Source organism: Schistocerca gregaria, chromosome X (assembly GCF_023897955.1).
Source record: "Schistocerca gregaria isolate iqSchGreg1 chromosome X, iqSchGreg1.2, whole genome shotgun sequence".
NCBI classification, from domain to species: domain Eukaryota; kingdom Metazoa; phylum Arthropoda; class Insecta; order Orthoptera; family Acrididae; genus Schistocerca; species Schistocerca gregaria.
Window position 1 is genome coordinate 745,697,568 of NC_064931.1, and position 14,850 is coordinate 745,712,417.

Consider the following 14,850-nt stretch of genomic DNA (forward strand, 5'->3'; position numbering starts at 1 on the left):
CGCCTAGAACTTAGAACTAATTGAAACTAACTAACCTAAGAACATCTCACACATCCATGCCCGAGGCAGGATTCCAACCCGCGACCGTAGCGGTCGCTCATTTCCAGACTGCGCCTAGAACCGCACGGCCACTCCGGCCGGCATCTAGTCTTCCAAAGGATATTTAGTTCACATGATGACTTAACTTACCATAAACATTTAGCTGCCAAGAAGATTATGTTTCGGAAATAAAATATGTTTAGACGTATTTTACTTTCTTGCTTCATTCTGTTTTGCAAAGGAATTTTGGGCTGTTAACAGATTTTGCGCGTATGAATTTCATTGGCTAAGAATATTTTAGCATTTCAGAGGAAATGCAGTCTAAAAAAAAGGAAAATGTGGAAAAATATGGGTAAGTGCCAAACTACAAATACAAACATATAGAGGTCGTTCTCAGGACAGTCTAGGATTTTTTTTCTGTTGACTCTCGCTTCTCTCATCTCTGGAAATGATCTTTTAATGTGATAAACGTAAAGGTTCACCGTGTTTCGGAGTCCTTGTTTGATCGAGGGTCACCCAACTAATAACTGGGTATGTCAGTTTAAAGGTTACAGAAAGGCAAAGACGTACATGTCCAAAAGGACAATGCCTTGTGAAGCACTGTGGTGTTCAAACCAACCTTCGCGTTATGTAAGAACATTCTCGGACTTCCTGCCGCGTCAGGTCAGGACGAAACCTCGAGCTTTCGACGATTACCTCCATCGATGTGTTTCATGTATTACCTCCATCGTCTTCGTCTGTGAAAACTGCTGCTGTGATGGCCTTATGTAGCTCATAGACAGCGTCATGCACAGTTAAGGTTATATCCGCAGTCACTGTTGAAGGTCTTCTCGCACATTCTTATTTCTAAAGCCTCCTTAATTACAGAACCCCAACATGTAGGAGACTGGGACAAAACTCTCTCAAAAATTTGAGATTTAGAGACATCTAAAGTTGCTGAGCACAGCCTCACAAACAAACAAAAATTACTTTTTTACGGCAAGAAGTCCGAGAATGTTTTGTGCAAATTTCGGGCTGATGAATGTTTCACTTTTTTAAAAAGTTTATGAAACCCTGTGTAAAGTAGAATAAATCATTCTCTCTGCAGTGACGAGGGCACTGCTTTGAACCTTCATAACATATTAAAAGAAGTGCCGGATATGGACTCGAGCTCAGAATCTTGCCTTTCACTGACAGTGCTCTTACTGATTGGCCAACGCAGTCACAACTCAACACCCTCCCTCATATCATCAGTTCTACCAGTACCTCCCTCCCACTTTTCGAACTTCACAGAAGTTTTGTTCTGAGCAGTATACTTAAAATAAAAAATAAAATACACCCCTACACACACAGAAAGACGCGAATATTATATCCCATTTCGCCACCCAACTACCCTTTCTTCACTGTTACCGTCTATAGATCATATCTTTCCATGATTACACAGTTAGCCTTGCACAAGAGTTAAGTACAGTTCAGTGCAATTCAATACAGTGAGAAACTACGCAAGAGATATTTTAATGTTTTTCCAGTCAAGACTGGCAAACAAAGCAGGCAGTGGACGTATGTAAGAATACGTGCTCAATTTACTACTAACGAATGCATGTAACGAGTTAACTTTAAAGTGCTGCGGTAAAACATTAAATATCTAAACTAACCGAGCCAAAATGAAACATTTATAGTAAGAAAATAATTATAATAATATAACATTCTTTGTAGACAACGTAAGACAAAGACATGAGACTGTATGGTAAGAAAGAAAATAAAATTCAGATAAAAAGTTAAGAAAAAATATTCATATCTACACGATAAAGAGAAAAAATATGTAGACTGTATTGGAAAAGAATATAAAAAATAGGAGCGACATTTATCAGTTCGGACAAAATAAAACTATAAGTGACAAACTGCCCACTAACGAGCACAGTTAGTATGATAGTATGCATCGGTTCCGAAGAACAAAGACTGTTATCAACAATACAGCGATTCTGATGTCTCTTTGTATTGGGAGAAATCACCAATAACGTCACTATTTAGGGACCTAAATCCTTCCCTATCCTCCCCTAGGAAGAAACGCCTCCAGACTATCAATACGTAACCAACTTTGTTTCCATAAGAAACCGTTGTGCACAGCGACCGTATATTGTACGAAAGAAGAGGCACACAGCAGTCAGTTGAGATCCCATTAGTTTTTATTATGCTTACGAATCTAGATCTTCGGTGCATTTTCGTCACAATTCAACAGACTCGAGGTAGTTTATGCCACCATATGTTCTTGCAGGTCAAATGGCTCTAAACACTATGGGACTTAACATCTGAGGTCATTAGTCCCCTAGACTTAGAACTACTTAAACCTGACTAACCTAAGGACATCACATGCCCGCGGCACGATTCGAACCTGCGACCGTAGCAGCAGCGCGGTTCCGGACTGAAGCGCCTAGAACCGCTCGGCCACAGCTGCCGTCTTTTGCAGGTGTATAGGCGGAAGGAGACTCTGCCTACACAGCTGTAAGAACGTATGGTGTCATGAAATGCCACGAGTCTGTTCAGTCCTAATGAAACTCCGTTGAAGATGGCTACTTATAGCCGAAATCTAGATTTGCAAGCATAATAAAAGGCAATGGGATTGCGACTGATTGTTGCGCGACTCTCCTTCCCATCAGAATCGTAATAATGGAGTTGCCGCTAAGTCAAAGACGTGACGAAATAAAAATGAAGTGTCTACCCTCAAATTTTATGTAAAATGATGACGTTTTACTGTCCTGTGACGATATATTCAAATCACTGAATAATCATTACAACTGTTCTCTACACTCTAGACCTGCTTCCTCTCACATTTGTAACAATGCCATCGGGAAGTAATAAGCGTGAAGTATACTTACAATCTGTTCCGTTGAAGGCCTTGTCCAGAAGATACAGTAGGCCGCTCCCGTTGATCGTCTCGGAAAAGGGGTCGAGGTCGGTGGCGTTGAATGGCGTGGGCCAGGACACGGGTTGGCGCTGTGTCACCGTCAGGTTGGCGACCACCTTCGGTGCCTCGGTCTGCTCTGGCATCGTAGTCAGCAGTACCGACGGTGGTGACGTAGACACATTTTCCGGGGCAGTCGTCACTTCCGTTAACAGGGTCAACAGAGTCGGTGTCGATTGCGTGGTAGTTGTCGACTGCGTGGTCGGAGTCGATGCGGTTTCCTCTGCGACAGTCGTAGGGGTCGCCGTCGTGGTCGATGTCGTTGTCGTTGTCGAGGCAGGGGTCGGTGTGGTCTCCTCGGTGGGCGGCGCGGTCGTGCCGGCAGCAGCGGCGGTCGTTGCCGGGGCTTCGGTAACAGCCTCGGTCGAGAGCGGCTCCGTGGAAGACGTCAACTCCGTGGTTGCTGGCGCCTCGGTCGTCTGCGCTCTAGCTAGGGCCACCCTCTGTACGTTGTACACGCCATTCGCCACTTGGGTGTGATCTGCACACCAAAAAATCGTGGTTACAGTTATTCCTTCCAATTTCTTTCAACATGTTCGATGTTTCAGGCAAGCCTACAACATTGTCATTCGTGATTTAAATAACAAAAACATCACCAGTTACTTAATTTTTAAAGCTTAGCAGAACGCGTTTCGAGAATTTATTCTCATTTTGAAGTGCATTTGTGCATTTGTTTACAAGAATACGTTCGGTGGTTCAAAATGGTTCAAATGGCTCTGAGCACTATGGGACTTAAAATCTGTGGTCATCAGTCCCCTAGAACTTAGAACTACTTAAACCTAACTAACCTAAGGACATCACACACAGGATTCGAACCTGCGACCGTAGTGGTCACGCGGTTCCCGACTGAAGCGCCTAGAATCGCACGGCCCCACCGGCCGGCTATGTTTGGTGATGCAAGCATCAGAAAAACAAGTAAGTTGGTGCAGTTTCCATTATTTTAATTACAATATTCCTTACAACAAGTAAGTAAGTAAGAAGGTTGTATATCACAATTCTATAATTTTTCAGGAAGTACAAATAATTGTTGTTTTCCAATGATGCAATTTACTTATACATCTTATTATACACTGAAGAACAAAACAAACTGGTACACCTGTCTAATACCGTGTAGGGCCGTCGTGAGCACACAGAAGTGCCGCAACATGACCTGGCATGGACTCGACAAATGTCTGAAGCAGTGCTGGAGGGAAATGACACCATTAATCCTGCACGGCTGTCCATAAATCCGTACGAGTACGACGGGATTGAGATCTCTTCTCACAGCACTTTGCAAGGCATCCTAGATATGCTCAATTACGTTCATGTCTGGGGAGTTTGGTAGCCAGTGAAAGTGTTTAAGCTCAGAAGAGTGTTCTTCGAGCCACTCTGTAGCAATTCTGGATGTGTGGGGTGTCGCATTGTCCTGCGGGAATTGCCCAATTCCGTTGGAATGCACAATGGACATGAATGGATGCAAATAATCGGACAGGATGCTTACGTACGTGTCACCTGTCAGAGTCGTATGTACACATATTAGGGGTCCCATATCACTCAGCTCTGTAGAGCCTCCACCAGCTTGAAAAGTTGTAAGACGTGTATATTTCTATTGTCTATTGTCAAACAACAATTTATTAAGGATGTTTATATTTTATTAATAGGATTAAGAAGGAATAATTAATATTTGTCATGTTGGAAATAATTGTGGTAGCAGGGAAAGTCTGTGCCAAAGTATTGTTGGCAAGAGAGACCGCACATTGATATAATTTTAAAAAGGGCGGGAGGGACAGTGTATGGATACATGTTAAGAAAAGAGCAGGATAGACCGCGCATTGATACATTTTGTAATGGTAGGAGGGATTGTCTGCACCAGAAAGCACTGTTGGCAGGAGAGACCGCACTTTAGCGTTCGTAGGAAGTCAGTAGTAAGCGAGATGTGAAGCGAGTCGGTAGCAGGTCTGAAGCGAGAAGTTGAGAGGAGCGGTGTGCCTGCCAGCCACCAGCTATGATTTACAAGAGATTATAAACGGATGTACAGAGACATCAGCTAACTATTATCATCAGAGGAACTAATATTATTGAATTAATTTTTTGGGAGACTCAAGACTACTGAAGGTATGTTTGCGCATCGCTAGTTGTAAGATTATTGTAAAAAAAGTACGTCCCATTTGAACGTTTGTAAAATCATTTCATTCAGAATATAATTAATTTTTGCCAGCAATATTGCATTACTGATCCATGATAATCCATCCCAAAAACCATCGACGTAAAACTTTGCAAAATTTTATTGTTGTCAAAAAAAAGTTTAACTGTGAATTACGTAACGTCAGTCAAATTAATTAAAGAATAACGTCAGCTTTGCTACCGAAGAATGTCAGTTTTGGTAATAAATACAGCCACTTATCATGACAGCCCACCAGCAGCTAATAAAGTGTAGTAAAACAGAGTAAGAATATTCATGTCGCAGTTCGACGTAGCAGTCAGATGGCGATCCAGTAACAATAAAGAAGGGTAAGGAACAGTTTTGGGTTATTGCAGGTAACGACTGAGGGCCACGACGACGATAAATTCTATGTTTCGTCGAAATAATCAGAAAAACACTTTTAATAAGCAGCATTTAAATTTGTATGCGAAGATCGAGAAAGAGAATTAATTTCAAAGGGAAGATTTCATTTGTTATTATTAAGCAAGAGATAGAAATCCTAAGGGAAGGTTTCATAGGTTATTGTAGAAGGGAAGGTTGTGTAACAAAAGAGATATAGAGGAGACGTGAACGTTTCAAAGTTCCCTGCTGACATGCAGGGTCCATGGAATCACGAAGTTGTCTCCATACCCGTACACGTCAATACGCTCGATACAGTCTGAAACGAGACCCGTCTCACCAGGCAACAGGTTTTACAGTCATCAGCAGTCCAATGTCGGTGTTGAAGGCCCCAGGTGAGGTGTAAAGCTTTGTGGCGTGCAGTCATCAAGAGTACACGAGTGGGCCTTCGGTTCCGAAAGCCCATATCGATGATGTTTCGTTGAATGACACTTGTTGATGCCCCAGTACTGTATATTTCTATTGGTTATTGTCAAACAACAATTTATTAAGGATTTTTATATTTTATTAATAGTATTAAGTAGGAATAATTAATATTTGTCATGTTGGAAATAATTGTGGTAGCAGCGAAAGTCTGCGCCAAAGTATTGTTGGCAAGAGAGACCGCAGCAATTTGCAGAAGGGTTGCACTTATGTCACGTTGAACGGTTCTCTTCAGTCGTCATTGGTCCCGTTCTTGCAGGATCTTTTTCCAGCCGCAGCGATGTCGGAAATTTGATGTTTCACCTGATTCCTGATGTTCATGGTACACTCGTGAAATGCTCGTACGGGAAAATCCCCACTTCATCGCTACCTCGGAGGTGCTGTGTCCCATCGCTCGTGCGACGACTATAACATCACTTTCAAAATCACTTAAATATTGATGACCTGCTATTGTAGCAGCAGTAACCGATCTAACAACTGGGCCAGACATTTGTTGTCTTATATAGGCGTTGCCGACCGCAGCGTTGTATTCTGCCTGTATAAGTTTCTTTGGCGCTTCAACGTATATGATCAAATGATGGAGTATGTATCATCGAACAGCGACCTGTATTTAGCATATTTCACAACACAAATCTATTCAAAAAGAAGGAACAAGTGTCGAACATTTATTTCTTCCAAATTACAAAAGATATAAACCGAATTTCTATCTTTTGTAGTTTGGAAGCAATAAATGTCTGAAATCTGCTCCTTCTATTTGAATAGAAAGCTATCTTAATTTTTGTGTAGCTTCCGCACCCGAACGTTGCATATCCTGGAAAAGTATATAGTGAAATAATGTTGTAGGCCAAAAATATTAACTTTCTGCTACAATGGCAAAATTAATGGAAAGTATTAACAGAATAAATTACCTGGCATACTGAAATAACACAATGTATCAATATAATTAAACTCAAAACTAAAAGAAGCTTGTTCTACACTCCTGGAAATTGAAATAAGAACACAGTGAATTCATTGTCCCAGGAAGGGGAAACTTTATTGACACATTCCTGGGGTCAGATACATAACATGATCACACTGACAGAACCACAGGCACATAGACACAGGCAACAGAGCATGCACAATGTCGGCACTAGTACAGTGTATATCCACCTTTCGCAGCAATGCAGGCTGCTATTCTCCCATGGAGACGATCGTAGAGATGCTGGATGTAGTCCTGTGGGACGGCTTGCCATGCCATTTCCACCTGGCGTCTCAGTTGGACCAGCGCTCGTGCTGGACGTGCAGACCGCGTGAGACGACGCTTCATCCAGCCCCAAACATGCTCAATGGGGGACAGATCCGGAGATCTTGCTGGCCAGGGTAGTTGACTTACACCTTCTAGAGTACGTTGGGTGGCACGGGATACATGCGGACGTGCATTGTCCTGTTGGAACAGCAAGTTCCCTTGCCGGTCTAGGAATGGTAGAACGATGGGTTCGATGACGGTTTGGATGTACCGTGCACTATTCAGTGTCCCCTCGACGATCACCAGAGGTGTACGGCCAGTGTAGGAGATCACTCCCCACACCACGATGCCGGGTGTTGGCCGTGTGTGCCTCGGTCGTATGCAGTCCTGATTGTGGCGCTCACCTGAACGGCGCCAAACACGCATACGACCATCATTGGCACCAAGGCAGAAGCGACTCTCATCGCTGAAGACGACACGTCTTCATTCGTCCCTCTATTAACGCCTGTCGCGACACCACTGGAGGCGGGCTGCACGATGTTGGGGCGTGAGCGGAAGACGGCCTAACGGTGTGCGGGACCGTAGCCCAGCTTCATGGAGACGGTTGCGAATGGTCCTCGCCGATACCCCAGGAGCAACAGTGTGTCTAATTTGCTGGGAAGTGGCGGTGCGGTCCCCTACGGCACTGCGTAGGATCCTACGGTCTTGGCGTGCATCCGTGCGTCGCTGCGGTCCGGTCCCAGGTCGACGGACACGTGCACCGTCCGCCGACCACTGGCGACAACATCGATGTACTGTAGAGACCTCACGCCCCACGTGTTGAGCAATTCGGCGGTACGTCCACCCGGCCTCCCGCATGCCCACTATACGCCCTCGCTCAAAGTCCGTCAACTGCACATACGGTTCACGTCCACGCTGTCGCGGCATGCTACAAGTGTTAAAGACTGCGATGAAGCTCCGTATGCCACGGCAAACTGGCTGACACTGACGGCGGCGGTGCACAAATGCTGCCCAGCTAGCGCCATTCGACGGCCAACACCGCGGTTCCTGGCGTGTCCGCTGTGCCGTGCGTGTGATCATTGCTTGTACAGCCGTCTCGCAGTGTCCGGAGAAAGTATGGTGGGTCTGACACACCGGTGTCAATGTGTTCTTTTTTCCATTTCCAGGAGTGTATATAAGGCAAAAAAAATTACAAAGAAGAAGTAGACAGAGGAAAAATAAATTGAACTGTTCAGTCAGAAGGTACAAAATGGTTCGAATGGCTCTGAGCACTATGGGACTTAACTGCTGAGGTCATCAGTCCCCTAGAACCTAGAACTACTTAAACCTAACTAACCTAAGGACATCACACACATCCATGCCCGAGGCAGGATTCGAACCTGCGACGGTAGCGGTCGAGTGGTTCCAGACTGAAGCGCCTAGAACCGCTCGGCCACACCGGCCGGCAGTCAGAAGGTAAACTGAAATAAAATTCCCTGTATTACACATCAAGGTACTTATATCCAAATAGACCCTCATTTTTTCCTTCCGACAGAGGAAGAAGCTCTTTATACAACAAAGAATGCGCCCACCATTCGAGCTCAAACGATTTTCCCACGGTCGAATTCAGTAATCTCCAACACAATGCACTCACAACTACGCAGAATACTTTTCTGACCACGATTGACACTTGTAATGTATTGTTTGGATTGCACAGGCATTCCACAAATGGATTGCACAGGCATTGCACAGATATAGGAATGTTACTTTCAGGTTTATTTTCTCTTTTACTTTCAGCAGAGAATGACGTACTCAAGGTTGAGTGACATTTGACTAAGACGCAGATTCACTGTATTTGGATCATTTGTGTTAATTTTCAACCATGTAACCAGTAATATTCAAGCTTGGATTAGACTTCATAATATCTTCAAGCAAAAGTGTACTTAAACAAGATTAAGATATTACATACTACCATTCGTAGGTGATCATGACATCAATTACTCTCCTTCTTCCCATTTTAACGCAGAAGTACAGTCCCATGACAGAAAAACACGATTCGAAACAATAAATTTATGCTCTATTGTTGCAAAACATCCTGTCAAAACAAGATAGTTGTACACAAGTATCAAACCAGTTGTTATTTTGACCAAACCAACAGTCAGACCAAAAAAATTATTCTATTTTACAATTTCTACGTTATGACCTCAGCAGTTTGGTCCCATAAGACCTTGCAACAAATTCCCACATTTTGCTTCCTATGCTTTTATTTACGATACAGTATCCTTTTAATTAAACGAACATCAGACATGTCTGACATTCTCATTGATACAAAACATCCTTCCATCAGGGTCAACTTTACTATTATAAACAGCTCAACTTCTAAACAGAAAAAAGACATCTGTTGCTATGGTAGCACGCCTAATGTAATGCATCACTTCATTACAGCGAAAACTCAACTTTGTCAAAAATGGGATATAAAACCGTCTTTGAAAAAGGTCATAAAGTATTGACATTGAAGCATTAAAAAAAACTCACGTTAAATGATATACCGGGTTGATATCTTTTTTCTACTAAAATAAAGAGACAAGGTGTAGGAAAAAGCTGATAACAAGGTCAGATCTGGGTAGGAGACGTCAAACCGAGAAAAATTTGTCTGATAACTGTACGTCGAAAGTGCACCGTTTGGTAACCAAAATTCACAAAACGAAAACTAATTAGTAACAGATGTCCGCAAGTCAACACTAGTCAAGATTTAATTGCAGTAATTTCAGAGTCCACGACGGTCAATCGAATTTCCGAGTTGGTAACCAATCATTCCTCTATGATGTCAAGTTTGAAGGTACACTGGAGGCAGACGTTTCTTGGATTTGCTGTAAAAATTATATTTCCTTCACACAAATCTCTTAGTTTACAGTTACAGACCGCTTGTTGAAATAGCAGTCCACGCACGGTCTCCATACAACAGCAAAAATTAAATCGCGTGTCCTTTACATTTCACTATTAAATGAACAGTCCTGAGGACATCACAAGTCGGTTAGTGTTGTTTCTGTAATACAGCCTGTTATCTTAACAAATTAATTTCATCATCGTACTTCTAGCATAACTGATTTTATCATCAACCCTTACCCAGCTAACGAAACAATTGGTGAATAGGTATTTAAGGTTTTGTGTAGCTTCTCACGTTGAGCTTAAACAACTAAATTGAGCTAATTTAGCCAGTAACTGCGCTATTTAGTGTAAGATCTATTGGTTGGAATAAACTGCGTTACGTCCTGGAGCGCTCGTCGCTGACTGTCTACAACTTTACTGACCCTGTGCTTATGTGGCAAATTTTGCTACAGTCGACGTCTTGTACCCTGCTCTCACCTTATTAAAAGGTATGTGTTCCTTACACAGAGTTGCTTTTAATTACTAGCGAAAACTGATGTGGGCGAAACTATACGATAGCAGAAGCTAAACTGTCCCAGGAACTTGAGTCCGCAAACGAGCCGTTTGCGAGATAACTCTGAAAGTATGGCTACGATCCACCACTGGCTATTGTCTATTTAATACGTGTGTGCAGTGCCCTCAGAACGCGAAAGAAGAAGGATCAATCACAACAAAACGTGAGTAATAACAAATTATACGCAAAACATTTTGCCAAACCAAAATCGCGTTTTAAAAATCAAGAGATGTGTTAAGTCGCTGATAAAATTCACATTTACATCATTTGGTTCGCAGGTGACAAACTGTCAGTGCGGGATACCGAGGAGATGGTGCTGCAAAACCGTATAATGTAACATCAAGGTAAGAACGAAACGAATGAAAACTGTATTTAGGCCTTTTTTGTTAGGGAAGTTACAACCTAAAATATGCTCACTTTTTACAGTTTTTACATGAACAAAAACCACTGATGATGGCACGAAGGCGCCGTAACGTGTTTGGGTAACAAGAGAAAACAGTGTTTTGCATACAAGGCGAAAGCTGTATCCAATAATTTTAACTGCAAACACGTGAAAAATACAAGATCTGTATACCCAAAAGATGAATACTGTCCTCGTCTGTAAAAATGTGTTTGAAATGTAAGCTTTTTGTTTAATTCTCCATTTTATTGGGCTCGAGTTCCACCTATGAGCTCCTCTAACAAGAAGTATGATATTACTCCAGCACATTATAATTTTTTGTACATTCGTATCTGTTACAAGATGCGTTCTACGTGTTGTCCTCTCATTTGGGTGCAACGTTGGAACCGTCACTGCAGTGAGTTAAGATTTGTATTGTATTGTATATTAACTGGGGCCCTAGAAACGACGGAGAGGCTCCGTCCCCGCCGCAGCCGCAGTGGTCCACAACCCCACGATGACTACCGCAGTCCGCTTCACCCCTCCGCCGCCCCACACCGAACCCAGGGTTACTGTGTGGTTCGGCCCCCGGTGGACCCTCCTAGGGAACGTCTCACACGAGACTAGTGTAACCCCTATGTTTGCGTGGTAGAGTAATGGTGGTGTACGCGTACGTGGAGATCTTGTTTGTGCAGCAATTGCCGACATAGTGTAGCTGAGAAGGAACAAGGGAAACCAGCCCGCATTCGCCGTAGAACACGGAAAACCGCCTAAAAACCATCCACAGACTGGCCGGTTCACTGGACCTCGACACAAGTCCCGCGTGCGGATTTGTGCCGGGGATCAGGCGCTCCTTCCCAGTCCGGAACGCCGTGCGTTAGACCGCACGGCCAACTGGGCGGGCTGAGTTAAGATTACTTTCAAATACTGAGGGTCACTTCGTACATCTTGACGAAAATGTACAGTTCGCTGCTACAGTTCTTTAACCTTTTCAAGGAGCGTGCCGTACACTTCACTTCTGATATGAACATAGACAGTAAAATTCTGAGGATATTGGTCAAGTGCCCCCGAAGACTAAGGTGTAGGCCTACTCCACCTATCCATAGTGCGACACTGTCTTGTTAGAAATGTGTAGGCGAAACTTCTGTCAAACAACCTTTGCAAAATTTGGGCCCACTGGAAAGCCCTTCACATCCACCACACAGTCCTGGCCACTCACCATGCGGTTTCCCTATTTTTGGAGCCCTGAAGAAAGACGTTCGTGGTCATCGATTTGTCTCAGATGAAGAGATGCACGCCGGGGTACAATCATGGTTCCGTAGGTAACCGCAAACATTTTTCCGTAAAGGCACTGACCGTCTTGTTTCACAGTGGGATAAATGTACTGTGTCATCATAATTAACATGTAGCTGCTCGTGGAGGTACAGTATGGGCTGTAACCATCGTATGGCAGCGAAACTTGATAGATAATTGTTAATGTGGAACCGATTTACTCTGGGAAAAAATAGTTCCAATTTTGGCCACCAGGTGCAAATCTACCGCATCTCGTCGACGTCTCCGGTGCTTATATTGAACAAATTGTATAAGCAACGGTTAATAATAAAATCAAGATTATGCCTTTCTCGCTTGTTTGACCTTTTCTCCCCATGTCCCAACCCTTATCCATTACATAGGGACACATTTCTATTCGTCTTTCCTGTATTTACAGCGTCAGATTTGTACCTGGTAGCCAAAGTTGGAACTAATTTTTTTTCCAGTGTAAATTGGTTCCACATTAACGCATTTGAGTATCGCCCAAGTTTCGCGGCCATACGATAATTATCGCCCATACTGGACATGTGTGAGTAGCTGCACTTTAATTATCTCTCCTCTCTCTCTCTCTCTCTCTCTCTCTCTCTCTCTCTCTCTCTCTCTCTCTATTCGTTTAGTCGGTTCCGACTCTTCGTTACCCCATGAACCAAATCATGCCACTTTTTTCCTGTCTTGCCCTTATGTATTAAAAACAGGAACGGTTCTGTCACACTTCCATGGCATATTCCTGTCGATTTTGTTCGCTTAAGAAATATATTGAGTTGTATCACGGTGCGAGGTGGTGCAATGGTTAGTGCATTGGACTTGCATTCGAGAGTTCAGTGGTTCATATCACCGCCCAGTTATCTACATTGCCCGATCGTTTAAGGCAAATGGTGGGATGATTTCTTTGAAGAGGCACAGCCGAATTCGTCCCTATTCTTCTCCAATCCTCCCTTGTGCTCCGTCTCTGATGGACTCATTGATGACGGGGCGTTAAACCACAGTCTTCTTTCTTTGAGCTTATTCTGAGTTCCTTTCTCGCATTCCTTGCTCTCCTACAATACATCCTTCTCGTTCTTCACCTGCTATCGAGTTCCAGTACCCAAATAATTAAATTTCCGCCACCTTTTACGTACTGAATAATTTTTTATATATTATCACATCTTTTTCTTTTCAATCTCTTCATTAACTGCGGAGGTATAAGGCATATATAATTGTAATATTGTGGCCGGGCGTGGTTCTGTGATAGTTTTGCCTATAAGAAAGCCCTGTCCCTTGCCGTCCATAGTACTTCGCCTACAATGCTGCTTTCTAGTTCATTATTAGGCGTGCCTGTATTTCATTTTTTGTCGATAACCCTGTACTCACCTGGAAAAAAATTATGTTCTTCCTGTCACTGCATTTCACTATTCCCTGTCTAACTAACTTCAACTTGGTCTTTCCTTTTTTCAGGTTCTCTTTCTGACCAACGCGATTGAGGAATCAAATATTCTGGACTCCGACTCTTAGAATGTCCGACTTGTTTTTACTTTATGACAAAACCCTGAATCGTTCTCGCTCGTAGATGCAAATGGGAGAATTTTTTACCTCGGGAATAGTTTACCCAGAAGAAGTCGTACAGCAGAACCGCATGTGATCGGGAAGTATAACAGTTTTAGACTGATCTGGCTTCTCTAGAGATAACTCACCGACGTGGTTGTGCTCATGATTCGGCTATCTGCATCGCTGATGCACGCAAGCACAGTGGAAAAACCATGGTTCGTAAGGGGGTTTCTGGAATAACGTAGTGCTTTATGCACAGTTTCCTTTCACAATAACCTAAAAACAAACTTATACTTAGTTGTTACTTTCATTTAGATCCGATGCATGCTGAATTGTGGTTGTACAGTGATGTTTCAATTTTATGGACTAATGTACTTCACTGTTAAAAAAGGATATAACGTAAGTAGTTATTCATGACACGTCATTCAGATATTACACCCAATCTCAGCGAACTGTACTAAAATCAGTTAGATGTTACCAGTGCAGTTTTGTGTACTGAATGCATTTTCATTCATTAACCACCATACATCTCGTCATCAGGCTGCGATAATATTGTCTCAAGTCCTACCTCCGTACATGTCTACCTACGAGGTGTTTGATAATTACTAAAAATGTACCTGTTTAGCTACACCCACATCCCTACTCTATAAGCCGCCGTAAAGATGGTGACGGTTGATATTTCTGGTATCATTCTCATTTCGTTGCGGCGAGAACTGTTCACGAAATTTCAATCTCCAACGTTCTCCTTGGAATTTGAAAATATCTTCTCGACACCCACCTACGTAGGGAGAAATGAGTATTGTAATAAAATAAAAGGAATCAGAGCTCACACGGAAAGATTTAAGTATTAGCTTTTTCCGCGAGCTGAGTAGATTAGTAGAGAAACAGTGCGATAATGGTTCGACCAACCCTCTGCCAGGCACATATGACTGAATTGCAGAGCATTCATGTAGGTATAGATTCAGGAAAAAAGAAAGACTTGAACTTAAAATTCGTAATTTTCTTT

The 14,850-nt window shown here is 42.9% G+C and overlaps 1 protein-coding gene across 2 annotated transcripts in view; it reads right to left on the reverse strand.

Moving 5' to 3' along the window:
• Positions 1 to 14,850, reverse strand: part of LOC126299533 (vitellogenin-like) — a 398,678-nt gene that overhangs the window by 118,283 nt on the left and 265,545 nt on the right. For both annotated transcript variants that reach the window (XM_049991515.1, XM_049991514.1), the window contains one exon: positions 2,895 to 3,461. In XM_049991515.1, coding sequence (XP_049847472.1) covers positions 2,895 to 3,461 — 567 coding nt within the window. The remainder of the gene's footprint in view (positions 1 to 2,894; positions 3,462 to 14,850) is intronic.